The sequence below is a fragment of the Chelmon rostratus genome, chromosome 4 (genome assembly GCF_017976325.1).
Source record: "Chelmon rostratus isolate fCheRos1 chromosome 4, fCheRos1.pri, whole genome shotgun sequence".
NCBI lineage: Eukaryota > Metazoa > Chordata > Actinopteri > Chaetodontiformes > Chaetodontidae > Chelmon > Chelmon rostratus.
This window is the reverse complement of record NC_055661.1, coordinates 4,276,431-4,304,295: the sequence shown is the minus strand read 5'-3', so window position 1 is coordinate 4,304,295 and position 27,865 is coordinate 4,276,431. Positions and strand designations below refer to the sequence as shown.

At 41.9% G+C, this 27,865-nt stretch overlaps 2 protein-coding genes across 3 annotated transcripts; both read right to left on the bottom strand.

Annotated features, from left to right (window-relative positions):
- Window positions 1–1,496: 1,496 nt before the first annotated feature.
- Window positions 1,497–9,796, bottom strand: mep1ba (meprin A subunit beta a). Its single transcript, XM_041935928.1, has 15 exons — window positions 9,758–9,796; window positions 9,589–9,616; window positions 7,913–7,963; window positions 7,786–7,829; window positions 7,366–7,444; window positions 7,148–7,265; window positions 6,505–6,683; window positions 6,100–6,318; window positions 4,439–4,588; window positions 3,519–3,734; window positions 3,061–3,317; window positions 2,323–2,533; window positions 2,054–2,230; window positions 1,697–1,950; window positions 1,497–1,541 (listed from the first exon to the last, which is right to left on the bottom strand). The coding sequence occupies exons 1-15, from the start codon at window positions 9,794–9,796 to the stop codon at window positions 1,497–1,499; spliced, it is 2,067 nt and encodes a 688-aa protein (XP_041791862.1).
- A 636-nt stretch (window positions 9,797–10,432) lies between these two features.
- On the bottom strand, window positions 10,433–27,504 carry si:ch211-247n2.1 (calcium-activated potassium channel subunit beta-2). 2 transcript variants are annotated; one of them, XM_041935965.1, is made up of 6 exons: window positions 27,441–27,504; window positions 26,005–26,236; window positions 14,284–14,391; window positions 13,139–13,309; window positions 12,864–13,059; window positions 10,433–11,872 (listed from the first exon to the last, which is right to left on the bottom strand). In XM_041935965.1, the coding sequence occupies exons 3-6, from the start codon at window positions 14,331–14,333 to the stop codon at window positions 11,588–11,590; spliced, it is 702 nt and encodes a 233-aa protein (XP_041791899.1). In that variant the 5' UTR covers window positions 14,334–14,391; window positions 26,005–26,236; window positions 27,441–27,504; the 3' UTR covers window positions 10,433–11,587. The 2 variants fall into 2 exon arrangements, with proteins under 2 accessions (XP_041791899.1, XP_041791898.1); XM_041935964.1 differs by lacking the exons at window positions 26,005–26,236; window positions 27,441–27,504 and adding an exon at window positions 21,733–21,832.
- Window positions 27,505–27,865: the final 361 nt, after the last annotated feature.

The following is a 27,865-nucleotide window of genomic DNA, read 5'->3' as shown; positions in this document are numbered from 1 at the left end:
TTTTCAGTGAAACGTTGAAACATAAAGAGTTAATGTTCATTTCTGTTCCCAGATAACCCATCCTCAGTGAGTAACCCTGCTTCAGGAAATGTCCCACAGGTCAAACTGGACTGAAGGCATGCGATTGTTACTTCTTCTCTAAAACGTTCTTCTTAAACAAAGCACAATGTGAGAAGGACATTGTATGCAACATGTATGAACCTGTGTGAGTTAGTCCATGCTTTATAGCCTTCCAGTTGAGAGTGAATCATGGCACTCATGCTGTTGTGTTTGAGTATCTCATAATAAAAATGATGCTTGACTTGAACTGATGATTGTCTAATGTTTTTTAGGCTCAATAAGTGACTGATTGATGAGTGTATTGATGGACAGACAGCACCATAGAGATCTTTTTAGGCAATTTAAAGAGGTATATTTGGACACATCTTAAAGATGGATAAGACCAGTTTAATTATCACGATAGTCAAACAGATAATATCTTAGTAAGAGGACACATGTTCTTAATTTTTTTTTTTTTTTTCTTATTTTATTCTTGCCATTTCTGCCATTTATTTAAGATCAACATCCACATAAAATTCAACAACAAATCTGCTATGGAGACAAAATCAAATGATCCATGATGCTCATGGACTTTAAACTTCATACAAGGATCAGGCACAATATCCATTCCCTTTCTAGATACACTCTCACTAATACTATTGAGTGTGGTGCCCCTCTGTGGCCACTGTTGTTATTACACTCAGCAGATCTCGCAGATGAATGACCCTCATGCAGTGTCTGCATTGTTTTCTCATTGAAATAACTGTCATTGTTGAAACATGCTCTGGTGTTGGATGTGAAGAGACCTCTTTGATCTGATGCTTTTGTGATCAACATCACTGTTTATCTGCTGTTTCAGAGGCACCACCACACTGCCAGGAACATATAAAGTATCAGAATCAGGCTTCAAAACATACCATGCAATTTGTATAATATTGCAAAATGTCTCTTCTCTTCTTAAGGTGATTAAAACACCCATATTCCCAGAAACAACATGGAAGACATGACCTCTGTGTCTTTGATGGTAGCTACAGCCCTAATTGAATGTCTTATTGCATTTACAGAGAAGGGTCTCAAGCTGTCCCAGTCTGAGACTGAGTTCTTGAGGCTTGAGGATGATCGCGTCCAAAAAGCTTAAAATTGAGCTGCCGCTGAGCAGTAAAGCCAGTGACAAGCCACTTATGGCATCTGAGGGACGTTCAGTATTCAATTCTAAATCTGCAGGCTGCTAAGTACCCTCGCATCTTACAACTCTATAACTGAGGACCCCTGAAAATAACCCCAATACTGTAAGTCACTCACTCTCTCTGAAAAAATGATTCGAAGATGCATGCTGGGCAGAGGTTTTATTCACATTCAGATCATACACGAAAATGAGTCATGTACAACCCGATTAAACAGACACTATTTAATAATGTGGACTCTCTTCTGGTGAGGTGAGTGCCGATGTTTTTTGATCATGGAGTGGTGAAAGCAGATGGTAAATCTTTGGTCGGGTGCTCCTGTAATGACACATTTAGTTATATTTTAACACTAACTGACATGACATGACAGTTTGCTTTAGAAAAATTACTGTAGCTCAAATGAGGCACAGTAAATTACTGCCAACCCAAACTGCAATGATGTGAAGTGGGTCTGACTCTAATGTTTAACTCACGCTCACCTCCGTCAATCCAGGCACGTCCTGTATGATCACCGCCTCGTCGCTTTCCTGCGGTCTCCTCCTCATCCTCCACAGCAGCATGGAAACCGCCAACATGACGGCTGCCACACACCCTGCCACCGCTGTGATCACCGCGGGGCTATTAGCAGCTCCCCGTGGAGCACCTTCGTCTGCAGCCTTCATCAGTCTGGCATCAGCGTGGACGGCAGGGCGGGGAAGAGGCTGAGATTCCAGCAGATCAGAAATATCTGAGGACGAGCAGACAACAAACACGATGTTTCAGAGACAGGATGATCTTAGATATAAAGTGGTGACATCGTGGTCCCGTGTAGTGTCTGAATGACTCCAAACCTTCCAGACTGAGGAGGAAGAAGGCATCATCTCCTTTGATGAAGTTTCTGCTCTTTAGCCGGCTGTGGGTGATGAAGCTGCTTGTTCCAGTGCCTGGTCCTCGATAGTAGTGGCTGCCATCGGACACAGTCACTTTAGAGCCCACCTTACTGGGGTTGTCCCAGTAGTACTCAGTGCCTGGAACAAACAGGTGAACTGTCAGTGAAATCCATTCACTGGATGAGCGGCTAGTCAAGCTTATCCACATCCAACATCCACCCTCCTCTTACCATCAGAGGACATCTTGCCAGGGTCGGTGGTGACCATTCGGTGCATATTCATTTGCTGCCTGACGTCAGACTGCTGATCCATCAGCGCCATAGTTCCCTGCTGCCATGGACACGGCCATTTGAGGGTGTGGTCGTTGGGGCCTGAGGTCAGGTGGAAGTAGGCGGCCATGTACCCTGGACGGTCGCTTCTTCCGTTTAGGTACACACCTACCTACAGATCACAGAGCAGCATGAGGTAACATTAAAGTACTTGCTACTTTTAAATCACACCAACTCATTTAATGGTTAGATTGTTCAAAACCTGCTGCTGCAGAACTCTGCAAGCATGTGGTGATGATGTAAGTTAACTGACCACTCGCTAAACGCTCCCCCAGAGCCATTAATGTCCAATTATAGATTAGCAACCTTAACTATGCACATCAGGAGTGTGAAGCTCTGGATTTCTCCACATGACAAATTGCTGTGCATGAACATGTAGCATGAGCAATACTCTCCAAAACCAAGAACACACGAGTAAAAGTGTAAGAAATGGATGAAACTGTGCTTGTCTGCCATGACTTAAGCTGCAATCGTTAGCATGTTTGGCTAACTAGAATAATGCCTTACAAGGAGCACGTCATGTTAAAAAAAACAACAACACCTATTTCAAAACTGTTTTTGAGTTTCAGCTTTGCATATTTATTGTTGAACTTGAAGTTAGTGCTACAGGCCTTGCTAAATGAACATCTCTGTATTTACCTGGAAGGAGTAACCTGCAGGTGAGAGGAAGCGAGGGCTGTACAGTTTCCTTCCTGCTGGCGTGGTGGCCAGCAGGCCGGTGATGTTGCGGATGTGCCAGATATGCTGAGGGCACTTTGTGGATGACAGGTTAATATCATCCAGAGAGAAACCTCCCTTGGATGGACTCTTTCCCCTCACACCCTCAAAAACCACACGGGCCTTCTGTGACACAAGCAGATTGATGTTCTGCAGCTCCCAGGAGCCCATGACACCTCCTGTGCAGACACCACCATTAATCGCAGATGCATAACTAGGTTTGAGGTTGTATGTGAAACCTTTGAGTTACTGATTTGCTTTCAGTTTATTTTAAATTATTCTGATGGTGAAAGTCATGAGAGTCACGAACTTCCAAATCTAATACATAGAGGCTTTAATCGTAACTACACGTATACCATATATAATATGTCATTCTTTACCTGAAATACTCTTGAAGAGCTTCAGTTTACTGCTGGGGTTGGCCTCGTCATACTCTTGCACCCAGATATTGAGCACGTCATCAGCTGCTGCGGTGTTATGGAGGAAGAACTGCAGACACTGAGCTCCAGGTTTGGGGTAAAGCCACTGACTCTCCAGGACTGCATGGTCACCAGGTTCAGCAGAGGCTGTGCTGAAGTGCATGAAGTAGCCTTTTCCTGAGGGCGGGGGGAGACAGCAGCGGCATCAGAAGTTTGTCATATTACAGTAAACAAGGTAAAAGCATGTTTGTTCTGCGTGATCACCTGTGAAGGTCTCAGCAAAATATCTGTGGCATAAACACATAAGATTGGCGGGTTTTTTGGTACCGTATTCAAGAGCCTAACTGTCAGTTCAGTATGCTTAACGCTCCCTTTTCTCTGGAGTTTGTTGAAGCCTAAGAAATAACTGCCATATCTTTGACAGAACGGTGATGATGAGGGGATCAAAGTTTATTAGCCAGAACAGGGGCGAGTAGCTTTTTGGCTTTGCATGAGCAGTAAATCAAAGACTTATCTTGATTGGACGAATGAAAGAACCTCTCACTAAACTGTAAATCACTAATAAATTGGTATTTATCTTGAAAGCTCACACGTAATCAAAGTGTTTTTACTGCCAGCCTGTACTTTGTGCAGATTATGTTATGAATGAATCACCCCAGGCACCTTTGCTTCGAAATATCTTCAGACACTAAACACTGAGGCCAAGCATCTACTGAAGGAGGCTAACGTAGGGAGAAAGGAGGAACTTAAGTGTTGTAAAACTGAGTTCTGAATATTTTGTGACATAGACTTTGCAGTAGATTTTGACAAAATTGTTTAAATGTCCAGGACTTTGAACAAAGCTCAGCAGCACAACAGCATTTGAAACGAGTGACAGTCACCTTTGCATTGTCCCATGCTGGAGAAGTCAGTCTGAGGCCCTCCACTCACAGAACTACGCTGTTCCCACTTTCTGTTGCCAGGACCCTGAATCATCCCACAAATGTTCTCCTCCTCAAAGTCACAACTTTCCACAAAGGTAGAAGACTTGACTGTGGAGAGAAAACAACATGCATGTCACAACATGTCACAGCTTCATCACAAGTACATTAGATTTAAAACACCAACACTTTTAATCAGATTTGTTTGACTGGAACTTTCTTTGCCATTCCGGTCATAGTCCTGGAATATTACTGAAATGTACGTATGTATGTATCATCTATATATAGGCTGACCCTACCTCATTTAACAGTGGGATGCTCCTGTGCTATTGCCATAATAATGCTTTACACCGTAAAGATCGTGTTCATAGATGCATAGACAAATTAGAGATAATCAGCATGCAAAGCAAAGTGAAGAAATAACCATGTTGCACATTGGCAGATGCACAGCAGATCATTCCAAAAAAAGACTTGAAACTTGACTTGGACTTGCATAAAATGTCTTATGAGGATCTCTGACCTGCAAACACTAAACTTTCAGTATTTTATTGAGCAAATACTTTCATATTTTTACCTGAATAGGTTTGTCAAATGGTATTTTTTTATGGGACTAACTGCACTTTTGCTTAAATCTACCCACCACAGCCCGAAGCCTGAAAACATTCTGGATAAATGAGGCTGTGGCTAATCAATAAATAAGTGATTGGCCAAGCATGTGTGTTATCTCCTGGGTATTCAGGGCTGTCTGAGGCTTTTTAGTGTGGGCTTATAAATTATAGATTATTGCCTTAGTCTGTCAATATATATTAGCATCAGCTCGTACCAGAAAAACTGTGACCCTTCCTGTAACTCTGGTTATTATGGGACAGAAATCATTCGTATTTTGATACAGATCACATGCCTTCACTTTACATCACAGCTGCTGTTTTCCAAAATAGGTAATTGTGTCAGAGATCTTTCAGTGTCAGTATCCCTCCTGATCCATAATCCTTATTCATCCTTTTTACAGTCAATATGTGATGCTGTTTGATTATAATATGACATGGATGCTTTGTCTACATAATTTCAAATCTCATCTCAGTTTGATCTTTTCATTGGTTTTCTTTGAAGAGAACGTTTTTTCCTTCATGTTTCTTCATTGTTTGTTTGCTGTTTTAAGGGCAGAGTCACACTGTGGTATCATGCAGGTCTAATCAGTGTGCACTGCTGTCGACCTTATTTCATGCCGCTTCTTAAATGTTCAGATTCTGCTGCATTGGTTAATAGCAGGTCTTGCCCTTTAGCTAATGCCAAACCTGTTTTTGTATTCATAAGTATTTGTTTCGCTAGTTTAGCATGGAAGCACTTTGGCAGCAGTTTTTATTACCTGAGAAACAACATTAAGCTAACACAACCTAAAGTCCTCGTTAAATAAAGTTAATAAAGAAAAAAGGCCACAAATAAAGTGTTCGCTAACTAAAAAAACATGTCTGCGTTGTAATATAGTTCCAATATACTGTCTGAGGAAGGTGTTGCCCGAGGCCTCCTTCTGCGCCTCACAAACATCACGGACATCAGTGTGTTGTGCCCTGAAGGCAACGTGTCTCATTTGATGGACAACGCGACAGGCTGAGGTGACTCACTGCAGCCGTAGAGACGGTTGAGCTTGGTTAGGTCACCAGCGCTGAACCCCATCCGCTGACCGATCACGTCCATAAAGTGAGGGATCTTGGTGACGATGGTGGGCTCGGAGCCGACGTTGAAGGACGTCTTACTGTAGTGCATTACAGAGCCATAGTCGTAGGGGACGCCTAGAGCGCTGGACACGGTGTCATCGTATGATCTGAAGTTGTGCTCTTTACCTGAGCAAGGCATATAAAGAATATCAGGAAAAATTCAGCCCTTTGTTTTGATTTGATCGATGGAACGACAATACTGCAACTGCAGCTTGTGTAAAAATGTGTAAGAGTTTGTGTACAGTTTGTTATTTATTGTATGGGGTTTCTCTGCGTATGCATGTAATTTAAGGTGTTACAGGCCGGTGTTACCAGGCTCAATGCGATCCCACATGATGTTGACGTAATCGTCACGGTCAGCTCTGGACTGCTCGTGCCAGAAGCCCAAAGCGTGCAGGAACTCGTGCTCAACAGTACCTAGACGATCACAGTTTTTACCAATGGACAGCCGCTGCTTCCCCACGTGCTGGTTGCCTACAGAGGAGTAGCATCTACAGAGAGGGGAAGCCACTGAATGCTCTTTGAGCTCCGGAAAGAAGGACATCATTCAGTGAATGACAAATACACCTGTAGCTCTGCCAGCCTGCCGTACTATTAAAAACTGCACAAACATAAACTAGTAAAGCAGCATATCATAGTGGAATTAGTGCTGGACTTTCATGAACTTATTGTCTGCCTTTTGGTGCTGGGCAGGTAGCCTACGGTCAGTTTTGTGGCTGGAAAAAAGGTTGATACAAGTGGCGAGATTAAACCAGCAGTAAAGTTGTGGGTCATAAAACCAAAACACTAAGTGAAAAGATTCTGTCGCTGAATTCGTGCCGCTTTAAACATCTGTTGAGGATACGGTGTTAGCATGAGCACATGTTGTGAATTCATGTGCCAGCCGTTTTGTAACAGGCACTGACGTAGTTTAGTCCCGTTCAGCAGTACAGTTTACGTGACGTGAACCGCTCACCCGCTGCCCTTGAACACAGAGATGTAGTTCTCCTCTCCTGACCATGGTGTGAAGTCAATACAGGTCTTCAGTCTGTACTGCTCAAATGCCTTCAGGATCACCCCCTTTGCATTCATATCTGCATGTTACACAATTATAGAGAAAGAAACGTGAGTTTGATGCATGTCTATAGTAACATGTTAAGTACTGTGAATGTGAGTTTCCATAACGCAGCGTACCAAGACTGTCCTCTAGGTAGTAGGGAATGGTTGTTGGCCAGCGATACTCATCTCCAATGATGGAGTTTCTGCTGAATGTCTGATGGGAGTGAAGAAACAGATTTGTGCATGCACATGAATTAGATTTTTGTGGAGAACAGAGGTCTGTTATCCACCTATGGACACAATAATAACCAAATCACATTGCATAACTGGAGTAGGTAATTTCTGATTGGCTGTCTCTAATCTGATCACTAGTAGGTTTGGTTACTAGTGGAAGCATTCTCTTATATAATACATAATAAATATAATTTATGTCCCATCACGTGGCCTGAATTTAGGCAGAAATATAACACTCAAATAGGCCTGAATGTGTAAATTAGGGAACGTAGCAGCAGTTTTTCATCTTTGGAGGCTTTGTGTCTGTGCACACTGGCTTACTTCCTCCTGTTGGATATCTCCCTCCAGCAGGTCCAGCCCAGCCGCTGCAAAGGAAAAGTGTACTGAATGATAAAAGTCTTGAGATGTGTTACACAGCAAAGCAAACATAAATAATGAGTCCACCAACCTTCATTGATGTTGAAGATGTCCCACTCATGGCCTTCATCAGCATCAGTTTCTGCAGATGTGGAGTCAGTGACACACAAGTGGATTAATGGGATGCAAAATTTAGCTTTTTTTCTTTAACCTTTTTTCCACTGTCAGTATGGCTTCACTTTACTGTCCTACCTAAACCAGACTGAGTCACTAATCAGTCCATAAACCCATCTTTACTCCTACCTCATATTCCAGTGGTTAAATCTTTTAGGGATCTAGATGATGATATCCATCCCTCTCTGTCAGCTCGAATCTCTGTAATATTCTCCCCAGAGTAAACTTCTTTTCTAATATGATGCCCTTCCTCCCCAAATGGCTCATGGGACAAATTAAACAAAGTAATTTCAAAATGTTGGTGGGGTAGTTAACGATCACATATAAAGTTGACCACATTGCAAAAAACTAGAAACCATAGTGGCTGAAAAAAATGATTTGATTTGATGATGTTGTGTCCTCTGTCAACATCTCTTGATTCCAATGCTCAGGTCTCAGGTCTGAGCCTATTATTGTCAATTACGTCCTTTGTACAATCAGCACTTTGTAGAAAATAACACTCAGACCTGTTTAAAATGGCACGCTCATAGCCCTGTATTTAATTACGTCAGTCTTAAACAATAGGAGTGTCTGCAAAAGGTATCAGTACATTGTCAGACGTATGGGATGATGTGCTCTGTGTATGTGAGTATAATGTACAACGTCCCTAGAGGCTCGTTTTTCTTTTACCTTTGCCGCAGGTTAGCAAAGCAAACTTATGGGTCACATGGGGAGTGACTTTAACAACTCATTCACTCCATTCTGTACTGACTGCTAACCTCTGGTGGTCCATCACATTTGGGGAAGGGCTCTTTATGTTATGTAGATGACTTATTATTTGCTGGTTAACAGTCTGGGACAGTTTAGATGGTACGTGCAAAAATCCCCACCACAAACATACACTTCAAATTTCTGCATAGACTGTATCTCATTTCCAAGAAGCTCTATCTGATGAAGCTCATATCCTGTTCAGACTGCGAACTCTGCCCTAATGAGCACACATGTACTGGAATTGCCCAGGGGTGGTGCATTTCTGGAAGATGTTTTATATAAGCTTATCTCACCTACTCGCACCTACCTCCTACCTCTAAACCTTCCTCCCCTCATTTTGAAATGCTGTCTACCTGTCTGTCTTGTCGGGTGTATGTACATTATGTATATGTATGCAAAGTGTCCTGAGACAACTTTTGTTGTGATTTGGTGCTATACATATAAAACTGAATTGAACTGAATCCTCATTTCATTACATGCTTTTTGTTAGTCAGACAGCGGCAGCCTCCTCGTTCTCTCTCCCAGAATATTTGGCTGTAATCTTTGTTGGATATAGTATATGCGGAGATTTCAATAGCAAGAATGCGTAATGCCAATCAAGTGGGAAGCAGGATGTTCTGAGTGAGACCTTTTCTGGATGTACAGCTTAAGGACATGAATAGTGCATCGCGGGTGCAGTGGGGATGCTGTTAAGAACACCTGTAAAATACAAGAGATCTGCCTCATGCATTCACTGTCTAAAGATGAAGTAATGTAGGGTGGTGTAAGATATTTTAAAGCTTCTCTCTCAGTTTCTGTTTGCTTTTGACAGTAATAACTAGAACAACACAATATTTGACTCACCTGTGTCACCCGTGAGCTTAGCTGCTGCCTGGTAAATACATAGAAGCACATTAATCAATCAATGGAAAAAACTGATAATATGATTTACTAAAGGATGATTTTGGGAACTCCACATTAAAGCAATGTTTTGCACTGGAGATACAATGCGAATGCAAAGGCTAACACTCACCAGTCCCAGGCCGAACAACAGAATGATCCATGGTGCCATGGCTCCAGCTGCAGACACACTCACTGTGCTGGTTCAACCTGGCCCAGTCCTGCTGTGTTTGAGGAAATGTTGTCGCTTTGTTTTCCATTCACGCAATCTGGTCTTCTTTATGACTCTCACGTTGATAACGTGACTATCAAATTAATTATTAGTAGTCCTGATTATCTTATCTAAGTATTGCAGCCACACTAACAAACAAACAGCAGTGCAGGTGGTTTGCAAAAGTTAAAACATACAGTACACACACCTGCACAGAGATGTGGTCTGACCTGATGGGCAGATTTGTGAGACAGTTTGAATCAGCGCGAGCGGCAGATCACGACTGCACAGAGTCACCTTTTGATTTTTGATTTCATGATGTCATTCAAAATCACAGTGTGAGGCTGATCAATCAAACGTGTTTGAACTCTCAAACTTTAATTTAAATAAATCTTTCACCCGACACAAGGGTCAGAGTTTGCCAGTCTGACTGTGTATATCTCCATGTCTGTCCAAAGTACTTTTTTCTCTGAAATTATGCAGGATTTAGCATTAATCATGATGTTTACATAATCCAAAACACTGTGGCACCGTCAAAATGAGCATAATAAAAACTACTGAGGGGCCAAACATCATAATCAAGAGGTAACAGGCACATTGTGTTTATTTGATAGTATCAATCAATCATTCATGTAACAAAACAGTATTGAACAGAAAATTTAAAATCGATCGGAGGCAGTGTCGGTGTTATGTGTGAGGCTGTGAGTAAGCACTGCTCAGCCTGATTAAGCCCAGTAGTAGAAAATGAGTTTTACTGGTTTTGCTTTTGTGAGGCTCTTTCCTTAATTGCCCTGCATGATGCACCATCTGCTCAGCACATTATCTGAAAGGCCGCCACAAACAGTCCTCTGGTCTTCAGCTTCAGCGTGATGAGGGGAAATGAAAGGAATAACTGAGTGTGGTAAGTAAGCATACCGTGGTGTCTTTTTTATTCTATCCGCTTTATGCACTTTCATGCACTGGCCTTTCAGAACTCAACCTTTTCACAGCTGGGAATCCTGCCAAACTCAGCCACATGTGATGAGTCAGTTTTATCAGGGCAGTGGTCTTTGGTTTGTAATCCGTCCCCACTTAGGATCCAAACAGCCAGGTCTCTCACCCTTAGACACTGGTACAGTAAAGCATCAGCAGCCTTTGTTATATAGGGTGTCAGATAGCCCCAAATGCACTCTTTGGTACCAAGCAGAAGTTTAAAAAAAAAAGGAATAATTTGACATTTAAGAAATACACTTATTTGCTTTCTTGTCATGAGTTACAAGAGAAGATTGATACAACTGTCACTTATAAGAGTGGTGTTGATCTTCGTATCTAACTCTAAGAAAGGAGATGATTGTATTTCCTAAAGTGTTGAACAATTCCTTTAACAACTAGCTTTGCAAATGTATAGAAAGCAGAAAATGTGCTCTAAAACATAATTTTACATTGATGCAAATTATAAAGCATTTGTAAATGCTGACGGGCCAACAAAAATAAAGAAAATGATGGATTCAAAGATTGTTGCTGAGCTTCACCCACCAGCAGGCCTAACACGTGCTGAGCTGGAAACCAGCAGCAGTTTATCAGGATGCTTGTCTTTGTAGCTGCTTTTGCATTGTCACTGAGACGTGTCCTGGAATCCCAGCATTCCAGCTGTCACAGACAGCTACATGTCCCTCGTCTTTGCCTTGCAGGCTTAGCGCCATGAAGGCGCTTCAGCTGTCCCCGTGTCCATTTCAAGGGAACTTCCCTTTGAACCTCTACCCTTCCAACCCTTCACCTCTTGATGCGGTTGAGTCGCTCGCTCATGATGGACAGGTACTGGGTCAGCTTCACCATGGCAATGATGATGGTTCCTCCAATCAAGGTGCAGGTTGGCCAGAAAAGGGAGTGGAAGACGGCGACCTGGCCATAGATCTGTGTCAGGATGGCACTGTCCATTCTGTCTTTTGGGTCCACGTAACACTGAACTGTGTGCTGAGCCCTGAGACGCTCAGATATGTTCTGAACTATTGCATGTGTGGCTGCGTAGTCCTTACGGCACTTTGGGATGTAGAAGCACTGAAGGAAGGAAGAAAAGCAGAGATATGGTGTTAATGGTATCGAGCTGGTTGGTCTTAGGTTGTCCAGGTATTATTAGGGTTCCAGAAGTGTTTTGACCATTCACCGTCTAATTAGGCTAACCTATCCATCAGTATTTTGCCCATTTAATTTAACATTACATAAAAATACCATAGACTTTCTTCTCCCCTGACTGACTGAACCTCTGCTCAGTTTAAAGTTGCATAGAGCTGGGAGTCGCAGTATGAGAAGCCATCCCACATATAATTGCATAAGTTGTCCAGCACTAATAGGTGCCACAAAGCACCAACCAAGACAGTGAGGGAGATGCCAAAAGACCTTTTTTCACAGCAGTGTCTTACTTAAATGTGTCACTCAGTTCAAATATTTAAGATTTGATGTAACATTCAGTGCCTAAAATAACTGAGCCAAAATGTCATTTCACTGCAGGTCTGACAGACTGTTTCTATGCTCTGTATGTCTATGTGGTCAATGCTATCACTGGCCGAAATCCAAGCTATTATCAGCCCAATATACTGTACTGACAACCTGATATACTGATCTGACTCTAAACCCAGATGATGTTTCATCCTTTATACTTAGAAATCAATCCATCTTCATCCTTTTCCTGTACATATGGCAAATTCATTTGTCAGTCCACATAAAACACATAAAACATGGATGCCTGTTCATTGTGGTTTACTGCACGCAGAAAAAATATAATGCTGCCTTTAATATCTAAAATAATAGGTACTAGATAATACAACAAATGCATCTGTCAGGATTTTTAGCTGCATGGGTGCAGCTGAAAATATGGGCAGTATATGGGCATTTCCATATATAGTATAAGTAAAATGGCATGAAATAGCATTTGGATTCTGTGAATTTGTCAAAACAAAAATAGAATAAAATATTTATCCTCCAAAGCCAAATGCACCAGTTAGATGGGAAGGACCAAAACTGAACAGCTGCACGATCTGCCGTGGAGTACCTCAGGATTGCTGTCCTCCGTTTCCTCATTGTGCAACAGTCGGATCACCTTCCCCGAGGAGTTGAGGCTGACGTAGACCTGGAGACAGGGGTAACGGGAGCTTTTCCAGCACTCTGCCCCGCAGCTGTATGAGCAGTTCACATCCCACACGATGGTGGCGTTCACGATAGTGCAGCTGGCCTCGTCCGTCCATATGCTGTAGACAAAGAACACTTATTTCCGTTGCACAGTGGTTTGCTGTACACAGGTGAACACAAGCTTTGGCCTGTGATTACCTGTCAGAGTAAGAGCGCAGTATGGTGATTCCAAGGACAAAGTACATCATGACAGAGAGGAAGACCATGCTGAGGCCCAGCAGTATGGCTCTGTCCTCGCCTGCCCTCAGAGCTGTCACTGTCTTCCTCCGGTCCAGGACCTCATATTCTCGAATCTTCTGGTAGATGGATCTGAAAAAGGTCAACATTAAAGACGCACCTCAACACTTTGAAACATGTTCTGTATTTTACCTTGATGCTGCTGTATTTGATCATCCATCCATCCATCCAGAGGAAGATTAAATCACTGAGTGAAAGTGGACACTTTCACTATTTACAGTGTAGACGCTTCAACTATCTCTGGCTCTTCAACCTTATCTTCAGCTGCTTTAGTCACTACACTTGCACTGATAATAAAGTGCGCTCATCTCATCTCTTACCCGTCAACTGACAGTTTAACAGCGTTCAGCCTCTGCATATCAGCTGACCTTTCAACTCATTTTTACCCTTCAACTGACGCATCAAACGCTCCAACTGACATTTCAACTGTTGTCACTGCTCACATACCGACTCACACCTCAACTATTTAAAGTACACGCACTTCAGCCATCTCTGGCACTTCAATTCATCTTCAACTGCTTTCAGCACCACACTTAAAATGATAATTTAAGTCTGTTCATCTCCCACCCTGCTTTCAGCATCTACACATCAGATTACCTCCACACTTGTTTAAAGATGTAAACTAAAATACTCCACTGAATGATAATCTGTGTCTGATATTGTTTTTCCACAGAAAACCTCTGTTATTTTGGTAAAGTCATTAAAATGGCATAATGTTTGCCTTTCAAAAGGCAACTCAGATAGTCCAAATGACATTTCAGCTGTTGTCACTACTTCCTGTACATGCCGTCAACTTTTTACAGTAGACCTTTCACTGTCTGTGGTGCTTCGACTGCTACTAATTATGTTCAACTGCAACTTCCATTCAACTTCTCACTTTCAAACAAGCAACAGTTTAAGACATTTCAACCTGCTTTACACATTTGGACATGCAATTTCCAGCACACTTAAATGTCTTAAAAAAAAAAAGCAGCCTTAACATATAGCAACATATTTTGTATTAACGCTGAAACAAACCGGGCGAGGCAGTAGGCAGTATTCCATACCTGCGGTCGCCTCTCCCTTCTGTTGCTTTACTTCCTGCCCACAGGAACATGGTATGTGAGGAATGAGGGATTTGTAGTCCACCGTTGCTAACAGAGGGGATGACCCACCTGCAAAATATATGAGACACATATTCAAAAAGCCTACAGATGCTACAGGACCTGACTTCTGTTGTCCTGATGGGCCAGTAAAGGTCAGTCAGAAATACTAAGGGCTATGGCTCAGTATACAGAAAAACTACAATGTAAATGTGTAGTTCAGTTGTTCATTAGCTCTGTTTTAAATTATCAGCCAGGTCTGATGAACAGACTAGATTAAAAAAAACTACATCAAGTAGAACATGATCAGCTTTAACATCAGACACACTGTCTGCTGTATACTGTGAAGATAAAGTGAAGCCACGAATTTATGTTTTGACTTGTATTCTCCACCTTTACAAAGATCATATAATTCTACAAAACATGCTCAGTTAACGCTGATTAAAATATATGTGGCTGGACCTCTTTAAAGTGTATGTTGAACACAATAATACCAAATCTCTTGTATTAGAGTGAACAGAGCATAGATAACATCAAAGAGGCAAAAACAACCCCAGCTGGTTGCCGTGATGCATGTTCATATGTCATCAGTGGGCTGACCCAGCATGCCTCACAATTATTTACGACCCAGGCTTAACAGGTCCCTTTCATCAGTCATCAATAAGAGTCTCCGACTCACTCTGAGGGGGTACAGTATTGTACAGTGTGTGTGTGTGTGTGTGTGTGTGTGTGTGTACTGTAGCTGCATGTGATGTTTTCACTATCTTGTGCATTTGTTTAGTCTGTTTATACATTTACTTGTATTTTCTTTGATTGTGTGTAATGTGTCTAATGACTGATCCCAAATCAACTAACAAAATGGCAGTGTGGTGGGTAAAGCCGAGCCTTATGTTTCACTTCAAACCATATTATCCTGAATCTGTTCTGTTTATTTGTTTTAACTGGGATTTAAAAGCCTAATATGTAAGGGACAAAGAAATTATGGCCATAACTCTGATCATGATTTCCATAATGTGACTTTCATACCATGTACAATATATCTTCTGGGAACATGTTCTGTTTAAGAGCAACCATAAACTCATCAGGGACGACCATAAACACACACCTGTCTTTATTATGGTCCCCCCCTCCCCCCTCTCTACCTGCCCTGTGGAGAAAATAGAAGGAGAACCCAACAAAGTTTATATATGAAGTTCTGCTCCCACATAATGAGGAGAACTACTCAGCCTGTGAAAATGGTTACTGTCACCAAGGAGGCTTTGTTTTTGGTTCAGTTTGTCTGTTTGTCAGCAGGATTACATAAAACCACTGGCTCAATTTTCATGAAACCTGGTGGAGCGGTGAAGCATGAGCCAAGGGAGAACCCATTCAGTTTGGAAGCAGTGCGACTCACAGGGCAGATACACAACTTCTTTTTCACGTGTAGCTGCTCATCTCTGGCTCTAGAGGGAGCTTTCTAATGTCTGAGAAAACTACCCAAATGATGTCATCAGGGTCAATCTTGGATTAGGATTGGAGGCGGCATATATTTAACAGACAGCTTGCATTACAAACTGGGCACATGGAGTTTGAAGAATGTAGTCATTTACCAGGTAGGAAAACTCTTATTAAAGAATATGAACTGCATTATGGGAAATGTAGGAAGCATTGTTTGTGGTACTTTATTCTAGCAACTAAAAGTCAGGATATGTCTGCCTCTTCTGCCTTGAGTTTTTTTTTAAATGTTCATTGAATTTTAATTCTTATTTTCCATGTGTTTTTCGCAGTTCTCCCAACATTATGGAGGTGTGATACCACCACAACTCATACATAGGTTCCTTCCTTTCACAGTTTGCATGATCCTAAAGCTACTTTAAATGAGGAAGGTCAGTCTGGCCACCATAGGTGATTTGTTGCTAGTCTGGAGTTCAGACTGGGACTGGTCTTTACAATATTTAGCCTCTCCTCTCACTTATAGGGCTACGTATCTAACCTCGATATTTTTGGGTGTAACCGAAAAACGCCTTTAGCACCAACTACGGAAAATTAGAAATAGAAAACTCTGAAATATCTGAAGTTGCATGCTTTTTCAGATTCTTAGTCTTGGACACTTATTTAACTACATAATCCAGAGCAGCCTTTAGCTGTATGAAATATCTGTACATAAACACATCAGTGTGACAGTATATCAGTCAGCCTGCATGTCTGCCTGTTAGTTTGGACAAACATGTAACCTAAAATAAGTGTGGGGCTGACAGTGTGTGTGTGTGTGTGTGTGTGTGCATGTTGGTTTGATCTATATGTGATGAGTGTGTTGACTGACTGCATACTGGTCTACATGTGCATCTTTGAGTGTTATTTCTGTCTAAAGAGAGTTATCTTTGTAAACTGATGGAAAAACTCCAGCGGCACACGCACGAGATGCTATGTGGACACACTGTCTTTGACACATAACTGTCATTCCTTTACAGTTTAAGACCTCCTGCACAAATAGAAACCACGCTCTCTCATAAAAGCTGACATCATGAAGGTCAGACAGCACTATCACTGGAACCAGACTGAAAAACAAGCATTATATGATACTAACTCCAGCGTTGTGTTTTATAAGTGTTACATGTTAATGCTTGTTTGCCTGTAAAAAAGAAATAAGCAAAAAAAAAAAAAAACCCCAAAACATACATACATGCGTAACATATGAAGAACTTTTAAAAATTGCATTGCAAAACTGCCAAACGTCAAAGTACATGAAATTTGAGCTTCATTTGTTGCAGTCCTATATAAAAGTCAAAATATCAGCTCCTGCTTATATATTAATGCAATAGTAATAATATATAATAGTACATGTATACTTGTAATACTTTAAGTCAAAATGACGACGGATGCAGATGGATGGAGCTGCATTGTGTCAATGAACGTAAATGCATGAAAAAATATAAGTGGTTTGGTGGCATGTGGAGTCGTTTTGAAGAAATTAGCCCCAGAGGAGCGGCGCGTATATCCGTATAATGCGAGTACTCGGGGCATCCATGCGCAGCCTCTATAACACGCATAATCTGCGGCGAAACTCGTTCATATTCCAATATTTTGTTATGATATGCTGGTGCTATTCCCCTCTGAGCCGGCGGTCAGCCAGTTTAGCTGTAGTTTGGCACAGCTATGGTTCGTAATTGTGTATTCTTAGCCGAGAGCCGCAGAGTTAGCCGTGTTGTGGCTGGCTGCTCGCAGCACCCGGCGTTCGGTAATGACATCATCCACGTCAGAGGTAGTTGTCTCGAGACGCCGGATGTTGATAACATGCCACCACAGGCTCAGAGGGGAATAGCACCAGCATATCAGAACAAAATATTGGAATATGAACGAGTTTCCGCAGATTATGCGTTTATAGAGGCTGCGCATGGATGCCTCGAGTACTCACATTATACGGATATACACGCCGCTCCTCTGGGGCTAATTTCTTCACAACGACTCCAAAAGCCACCTAAGTTGTCTGGGTGAGTAAATGGTCGTATTTAATGCTACAAATAAAGTCCAGGTTGTAAAAAAACGAAATTTATCCTTTAAGTATGTTACAGATGTTAAAATGAGTCGAAGCTGAGTAATCATTCAGTCAAAAAATAAACATGAAATAAAAAGTTCAAGCTGTGGACAAAATGCTCAATTTAAAATCTCCATATACCCTTTGCCCTCCCGCCAGGTTCAGCTGTTTGGAGAATTAATGACGTGAGTCATTTACAGACTTAAACCTTCATTAACTGAGTGTTTTAGGCTGCTTGGGACCAGCACAACAAGCTGTAAAGACAATGTTAGCATAGTGTCACCTTGTAAAGTTGATATGGCAAACCTGTTAATAAGCAAACAGCTGCTTATTGACACATGCAGCAGTGATGGCATTAGTATTCACTTGGAGCTGTGTTGCTGGTGACATGGCAAATTGTCAGGAAAGTGGGGTTTCAGAGGAACTAATGTTAAACCCAAATGCAGCTGGTTCAAATCATCAAGTTTATTTAACTGAAGGAAATCAAAATTCAAAACTCAGGGAGCTAAGGAAAACAATCACAGGGCTAAAGACAAAGACAACACTAGAAACACACTTATAGTGGCATGCGACTATGACAAGATTTCACAGACAACAACCTGACAAAGACTAAGGGGAAGACACCGACTTAAATACACAAGGGAGGACAACTAATGACACACAGGTGAAACAAATCAGACAATCACAAAGGCGGGAAAACACAGGAAGTAAAGCAAAAGAAGCAACATGGACCTTCAAAATAAAACAGGATGTGACGAAAACATGCTATGATAACACAAAAGGAGAATCTTCAACATAAATCAGACGTGGCAAACACGGATCATGACACAAATGTAAGTCAGGTGAGGTGCTGGAGATGTAGTGAACATTTGTGGGCTGTGAAACTGAAACAAACTGAAAGACACTTAAAATCTCCATAGAGCTGAAAGGAACTGTTGAGCCAGGTGGAAATTCTGTGGTGGTTCAAACGATGAGTGACCCCATCCCCATTACTCGCTGTCTTTTGATCCATTACTAGTGTGAAAATATTGATTAGTGCAGCTTTAAACCATTAAGTCTCTCTGAGCTGCTGAATGTAATCTATCTGAGTGGAGCGAAATAATTGGACATCATAGGCAACAAAATAAAGGTGATCAAGTATGAGGCTGCTCTGCCAGCTGAAGGCTGTGGTGTTGAGGAGAATTTGGAGGTTTTAATCTTATGTTACTGGGTTAGAAAGCGTTGTGAGTGTTTACACTATTAAGCAGTTAACAGGAGCTTGTGATTGTTTCTTAACTGCTCAGTTACTATTTCCTTCAAATCTGCAACAGGGATGCTAACAGGCCTTTGTTGAAGTCCTTCGAGTTGAGCAGCAGCTGCATGTACAGTACATGCAGGAATGCTGGGAGCCGTGACACCAGTTAAGCCTGTACTCAGCTGCACATGTCCAGAGCATTTGATCACTTAGAGTCCATGATGGTGCTGCTGATTATTCTGGCAGAGTCAACACAAATCTGTACTCATTTTATTAAAACTTAAAGTAAAAGTATTGTATTGGTATTGTATTGGTTTTCTCAACATTGAGTAAAAGAAACCTTGTGAGAAGTCTAGAGGAGAAATGTCTTGTCGGTGGAACTCATCTGAAATGTGACAAAGGTCCCACAGACACAGTGTTTTTGTAGGGGGTAGGGAGCCGAAAAGGCTTGAGAACTACTGGTTTAAGATTTAAAAATACATTATATTTCACAAGCAAATGGTTTTTAAATGTAAAATCTTCATGTGTAACTATACTATATCAAATAAATGCAGTGGAGTAAATATTTTCATCTGTTGTGTAGTGAAGAAGAAGTATAAAACAGCACAAAATGGAAATATATAATATATAAGTATAAATGCAGTACATCATAAGTGTATTATGTACTTGAGTAAATGTACTTTGTTATTTCCCCCACTGTCTGTAACCTAAACATGATGAACTAAAAGCATGGAGGCATACACACTGCTCTATCTTGTTTTAAGAGCATCTTCCCTGTGAGGTGGAGATGCTGGTCACTGCTAAAATAATGCACAAAGAAAAAGTTAAAGATCTTTTCTTAGTGTCTAACTGCCTGGCAAACACAAACCTTCAGTGTAAAGTTATTTTTTGACAGTTCATTTTTATTTCTTTGGTGTCTATTGCATGTGTGCCATCATCAAACAGGCATTTACTGTAAAAGCCTGTTTGAAGTCATTCACTAAACCGTCTGAAGGACTCCAACACCAAGATGATTATCACATGTTTCCTCTTTAAATTGACTGTCTCGATGAGGTAATATTTTCACATTAATAAGAAACAGGTCAGGTGGGGAGCAACCAGAGGACCAAAACATCAGGGGGCTGTTGGCAACTGGCTCCTAAAGCAGGAGCAGTCAACATGACGGGGCTAAATATTGACTGAGGCACGCTTCACGACACACACAGACACAAGTAACACGGCCATGAATGATGGACCACCTGATGGGTGGCTCAGTCAATATTTGCTTATTCTGTGTATATGTGTGTTTCAGCCAGGCCTTTTAGCACCGGACAGCTCTCAGCTGCAGCTCAGTGACAACTGAGATCTTTGAAATCTGCACTAGTGATAAGAACGTTGTGGTGGGAAACATCAACACAGGTAGTGAAAATCTAAACCTGAGGCCCCTGAAGGGGTCACAGGAGAAATCTGAGGGGTCAAAAGATGAGTGACAAGATGGGGAAAAATATATGCTTTTGCTTCATAATTTAATTTTTATAACATACTTTTCAACATTTTGAGATTGAACAAAAGCGCAGTTTTTCACTCAGACTTAGGCTGAATGATCATTTTTATATCGAAATGACGATACTTGCAACCGTTTCTTTCACAGCTGTAATAACAGTGATTGCTCACTTGACTAAAGATGATTTTGTTACACTCTGTCATCATTTGAATGTTGTGAAAATAATGAGCTACATTACGCCTGTTCAGAAAGTATATATGTATATAAATATATATATATATATATGTGTGTGTGTGTGTGTGTATATATATATATAGTTGATCAATTTCAAGCAACTAGCTAACTGCTAACGCGGTAACTGTGGAGCCTAGAAGGACAGCAGGTGAACAGAGATGACTGAATCATCGTTATAAACCACCTTAAAAGCTCTAAACTGAGACACCCAGGGGCGTGAAGTAGCTCATCTTGTCTGTGCAGTCCAAGTTAACAAAGTTAAAGTTAGCACCAGAAGCTACAGTGCAAAGCTGTTGACATTAGGTGCCTTCATTCCAAAATGAAAACATTGTCAGACCTGACTTAGCTGCATTTTGTTATTATTACCTGGTCAGCTATGCAGCTGTAGATCGCTCCTGCATGTCATTAATAAATTTAAATATTATTCATTAATGTCGAGCATGTCACTAGCATCAAATAGCGAAAAGCAACAGCTTTATCTGATTAAATAATGTAAAAACCAGGTAAGTTAGGGATTAAGTTTGCTACAATTAAATGTTGTTTAATAGTAGATGATTACATGGAAGTGATCACAATATAAATGGTGATTGCACCAGTCAGAAAAATCACAGTCAAGTATTTTCTAGAACTTGTCCAGCCAAGCTCAGATGTTGGTTTGCTTGGCTCATTTGTCAACTGACCTCATGGCAATATCAAAAAATGAGTAGCAACACAGTTAGATCCCACTGAACTGAATGCTAACAGTTGTGCATGTCGTATGTAGTGTGCTGCATAGAGGAACAGCTATTACCCAGTTTTCTGAGCTAACAAATGAATATCAGCAAGCTGCCGAAGAGCAGCATCAGTTTAGGCTCAACCCAGTAATGTGAGGACTGGACATGACAACAAATACTCTTACTTCAGGTGACGTCTTTGTAAGTCCTGTAGTGATGATGAAACGGAGCTCACCTGATTTCTGGCGGTGGTGTCGGACAAAAGTCAACGGTCAGACTGTCGGAGCAGTTGTCCCCTAACATGGCACCTTGCACTTTACAACGCCTCCACCCAATGGGCTTGTGTTTATCTTTATCCAAACTGTTGCTTTCATTTAATGCATATATAGCTGTGACTGCTGCCTGAGAGCAGGCTCAGCAGACAGAGAGGACTGTAGAGACTTAAAGCCTTAACCTGATTCAAAAGTTTCAAAAATGTCGAGAACCAAAGCAAACCAATGAAAAGTGAGAAAAAACAGGGACCGGTCAATAATGTCCACCGGTCCATCGTCTGGAGCCATTCTCCAAATAATAACCCACGAGGTGAAAGAGGGCTTGGCTGAGGTGTCAGCTCTCCACACCAGTGTGGTTTACGTCAGCCTCATCAGCATCTGTCAGGGTGGATGTGGGAGGTGGTTGGACTGGGTGGATGTGGATTAGGGTGGACGGAGAGGAGAGAGACATGAACGTGAAAACACTGATGAGGCACAACACCACCTTCTGGAATCCTCTCCATCCTGTATCGAACACGTCTGTCCTCGCTAACGCTGGCCGAACAGTGGCTGCTAAATAAAGCTTGGCAAAGTGATGGCAGGCAGGGTGATGAACAATGCTTTTTAAATAATCAATCAGCGCACCTTCATGCCATTTGAAGAAGATATTTATTTTTTTTAGTACACAGATATTACAGTGGGCCTAGTTTCTGGTCTAGCATTAGGCAAACCATGTGCTAGTATGCACTATGGAGATGTACTTGAGTTAGCACTGTCCTCTCACTCCAAAGACAAACAATTAGGAGATTTTAAAGCTCTAAATCGCCTCACAGACACAGATATTTGGATGCAGATTTGTTTTTACCATGGGACAAAGCCAAGCTAGCTTTTTCACCCTGCTTTATGCTAAGCTAATCACCTGCTGGCTCTCTCAATGCACAGACATGACAGTGGCATTAATCTCAGCAAAAGAAAAGTGAATAAGCATATATCCCAAACTGTCAAACTATTCCTTTAAGGTTAGGGAAACCAAAGTCTGGTTTGCCTGACACCCACCCCCCAGCATGACCTCCACACCGCCCTTTGCTCCAAAAAGGACACACTATTTCCTGCTCTGGCACTGACCATTGCTCCTGGATAAAACGTGATGTGCAGAATGTGGATGTAGTCACCAGGGACAGCGAGGAGAGGAGAGGAGTTTCAGTCGGTGTCATCGTAGCCTTCAGCCACTTTTTTCAGCGGACGGACCAGAATCCGGATCGCATTGCAAGCCGTTATCTAATTTCTGGCACCGCACTCCTGTTGTCGCGGCAGTCTGAGACGAACTGCCTTTGACCTTTAAAGGGATGACAGATATCTGAAATAATAGCTTTGTCTGTATGTGAGCGTAACGTTTTCAGTGTCTGGTGCCGAAAGATTTGTCATACTGGATAACAAGAGAGGCACTTAAGGTGATGTAAGTTGCACAAGAATGGAAAAAGGATGAGAAAGAAAGGTAATAATTTCATGTCAATACACATGGACACAAGCTTTGCCTTATCATGAGTGGTGTCATGTTCAAGAGAAGTCATGTTCATAGATGTGTTGTTGTACTGTGTGGACACACATACACAGAACTATTCAGTCGCCTTTCTCACAACTGTTAAAAAGGTCATGGGCAGCGTGTCTCGTACTGTTGAGGAATGTTTGTGATGTGGTCAAACACCCTTCACCGTATACACTCACACATGTCCACATAGTGCAAGCTGTCCCCTGCTGCATCCTTAGACACATACCACCCCACCACAAACATTCACACACACACACACACACACACACACACACACACACACGCTGGCTTCATGTCAAGCAGTTCAAAAGCGAAGCCACTTGTCTCACTTTGGCACATAAACCTCATGGCTTTCCTGGAAGGTGGGACCGTCAGGTGGCATGGTGACGGCACAGGTGCTGCCATTCTCTGTGGCAGGGTGGGACTCCCACACACACACACACACACACACACACACACACACACGGTGTATCTCAGCAGTGATGTCATGGCTCTGTTTTTGGAAGGCTATTTGGATGGCATGTGTCTCAGTGTGTGTCGCCTGCAGTTGCCTGTTGCCACCTGACCGACTGCAGAACAGACAGCGAGAGTCTGACGCAGCTGTTCAGCCTCGTTTCAAATCAAAGCGTTAAAGCGCAGCTTCTAAAACAAAGCTGCAGTGAAATGAACTTACTGTAAACTCAATGCTGAAGGCTGCTGCTGTCTTCACCCCTCAACACTTACTTCAGTTTGGGCTTGAACTGCTGTTACAGTGAGTTAAGACTAAACAAAAAGTCAGACTTCATTTTTTTATTATTTCAATTCTCAGATCTCAGTCTGGAGGGTTTTTATTGGAGTGTCTTTGTCGCTGTAGATAGCTGTAGTTGTTATATCAACAGTAACTTGAGCTAATTTTTTAGCCACACACATAGAGCAAATCCACATCTGCAGCATCTTTCCATGGACTCTATATATCATCGTGCCACCTCTAAAGTCCTCTTAGGATACAAACAGAACACACCTGTGTGGTGTCGTGCAGTATTGAATATCTGCCCAGGGGGCCCAGACCCTCAGGGGCCCCAATAACTCCCAGGTTGTTTGTGGAAATTTGATTAATTGCAAATATACTCATTTATACGTTATTCATATTAAGCAAAAATGTCATTTCTAGCCATCTGAATCAAACTGGTGACCTCCCAAATGACAGACAGTAGGTATTTTACTTCACCTGAACAGCATCTCTATTGTAGCAGGTAAGATTATGACGACACGTGACGCTGGCTCACTGGCACAGGCGTCTTTTTGTAAAGCCAGAATGAGAAGCTTACGCGGGGTTGGAAATGCGGTGTGACCTGCAGGAGAGGACTGGTGTTGGCTTGTCTCAGACATATTTTGTTGGGAGTGTTATAATGAGTGCTAATGGAAGAGGGGTGGAGACAGCTGCTGTTAATGGTTCAGAGCAGACTTCATGACTCCCCACAGTGAGGCACCGTTAACGGAATGATCCACGCTGCTGGGAAGTCACTTTAGTACATGTAATTAAATTATCAGCTGAACTACAGTTTACAGTAGCTTGGCGGCAGATAGATGGGAACTGAATTCAAATTTGGAGAAAGCATGTTGAGACTGGTCCAGTAATATCATGACAAATCATATTTAATGTTTTTAATTCTTCTTCCTCTGTTTTTCTGTCCTCCTTTAGACGTCATACTGAAAGTAACATGTCTTAATACAGTTTGCGTTTCACATTGAGTTTGTCAGTGTGGCCATTAGACACAAAGTCAGTGTTGTCTGTGACTGGCAATATCTGATTAAATTTCCTTTTAGTTGCTTTCTCCACTCTGCTTCCCATCCAATAGGTAGCACTGTGCACCTAACACACACACACACACACACACACACACACACACATTTGTGGAAATAGTGATGAGAAGAGGAGGGGCGTGACAAGCGAAGGAGATGTACATTTACACAAAATCAGACCTGATACTGTACCTTCAGCTGACACAGAGCAACATTAGCACTCACTTGGGTCATGTTTTTACTGTGTTTAGCTTTCCACCAACTCTTGGGGCAAATATCTGGTGCTTTAGCTGCTATCTGCTAAAATCACCAGTGAGCCTGTAAGTGTGTCTTTGGGTGGTTCGGTGCTGAGCATGAACAGAAGGCCGAACACAAAGCTGAAAAAAGCAGTGAGAGTGAAACAAAGCAGTAAAGTCATGGTCCATGAAACCAAAACAATGAGCTGAAAGATGCTAAAACAGGGAACTACAGAGATAACTCTCTGTACTTTTTGTCACTACAAGCAACACATTCCATATAAATAGATAGAAACCAGCCTGTAACTGAGAGCTTTCACATGTTTTGTTTTAAGCTTCCAGTCTTAAGACGTGGCTCCCTGTGCAACAGGCTGCACAGAAACATCACGGCAGTGAGCCCTTCAACCACCATAACAACAGCAAAGTTATCAGATGTCAGAAATTACAGCTAACGTAAGATTTGATTCTCATCTCAGTGATTGACAAAGACAGCCACTACACAGCAGAGCTTCACCTAGTGTTGAACTCCTCTCACATCAAGGTTGCACCTCTATCATATTCAGTCCTTTTGAAGCCCCCAAACGTTTGGCAAGTGTAATCAAACACCTTCCTGAACACCAACATGCAATCAGGGGACTCCACCAAATGTTTTTCTGCCTTTCTCAGTCTGTCGAACTGTCTAAACTTACCTTCGAATGCTGCTGAAGTCACAAAGTTTCCTGGCTGCAGGTGTTCATTTTGTAGCTTAATCCCATGGCATGTTAAGAAGTGTCCTCTGGGCTGAGCCAGCATGTGATATTGTGTCTATCAGGGACGGAGCAGCCCTCAGGACGCCTCCCATACTGCACACTGAGGGACGGCCATAACAACCACACTGCCCCTCGCAGCTCACGCTAATAATCAGTGTGTGATGATGATTGTCTGTGGGATCCGAGGGAGAGACAGTGTTCGGTGAGGGAGAGAAAAGGGAGCGTGAAAAGGAGGAGATGAGAGACTGAGGGCCACACACACACACACACACAAACACACGCGATAAAGCATGTAAGCATGCATGACTGTTCCAAAAACAGTTCACATGACGACTTGTTTGGTAACTAAAACTACTTGCTGCTGAAAACAAGGTTCATGAGAGCAGTGAAAGTGAGCCAAAACAGAAAGCTGAAAGATGAAAATGTTCAACATCTTACGTGGAACCACCATTAACCATGAATGCAGTGACTTCAATCTGTTGATTGACTCTCTCTCGCTTTGCTTTAAGGCAGAAAAACATACACCTTACACCATTATCTTTATTGTAAGTCTTGGTGTGGCGACCTCACATAGCATAGACTTTTAAATGAATTTAGGGAGATGTGACACATTCTGAGTGTATAATTACAAAACCTTGGGTTTGTACCTCAGAGTGGAATTCATGACACCTTACTGCACAGTGTGTATGACCTGCAGACACAATGAGGGTCATCAAATTGATCAGAGCCACACAAATCTCCATGTACCAAACTCAATGTCCTGAAACCTCTGATCAGTTTACTATGCTGCAGGTGTGGTTTAACTGAAGGCACAGTGACCTCTAGTGGCAGTCAGCTGGCTTCAGCATTCAGCCGTCTCTTGACTGCAGTCTCAAATTCAACAGGCAGATAAATTTAAATATTAAAGTTGACATTGATTTTCTTTTTTCTGAAAAATAGGATGGATGTGATCTGGGACCTCAGTGAAATGACTTGTTATTTGTAGTTGCCTTGGTAAACATGGTAAGCATAGTAGAGTACAGGACACTTGATATTTGAGATCTGAGTATGGATATTTTAATAAACTTGAAACAACATGATCTTAAATAGTTATGAATATGTCCAATAACAGATTATTATTTTTCCTTGCTTTAATAATTACACACTAGGATGTTTTCTAATAGTATCTGTAACCTTTCAGATACACGAGTCTAATAATGAGAAACACGCCCAAAGGCACTAGTTTCTACGAATGACTCAGTTATAGTCCCTTCTCTATGTGAACTATACAGAAATGTGCCAAAAAGATCGTTTCATTGTAAAATGCTAAAAGCAGGTGATGGAAACACACGTTAGAGCTGATGTGACTGAATGGAGAAACAGATCAGTGGGCTCACCCTGAGGTGCGCCGGCCGGCAGCCTCTCTGAAGCTCCTCTGGTGTAGCATGCTGTCGCTGTGTTCATGCCTAACTGTCTGACTGTGGGGACCAAGAGGACTACCTACACACACACACACACACGCACACACACACGCACAAGAACCACAGGATGGAGTACAATCCAATAAGCAAACAGTGAGAGAATAGGAGGAAGCTGAGGCTTTGCTTACTTTCCTGATGTTGGGAGAGGGCGGCTGCAATTACACATTTCCATCCAGTTCGTCAAGTCCAAACTGTGATTCACTTTGACTTGGTGAAGGCAGTTGTTGACAGTTTCCTCGCATTCTTTGAGTGTAGACTTTTTTTCATAACAAAGGGCCTTTTACAGTAACTTGTTATTCAAATAGAAATCTCTTACTCTATGTAATAAAATGGAGCAGTTA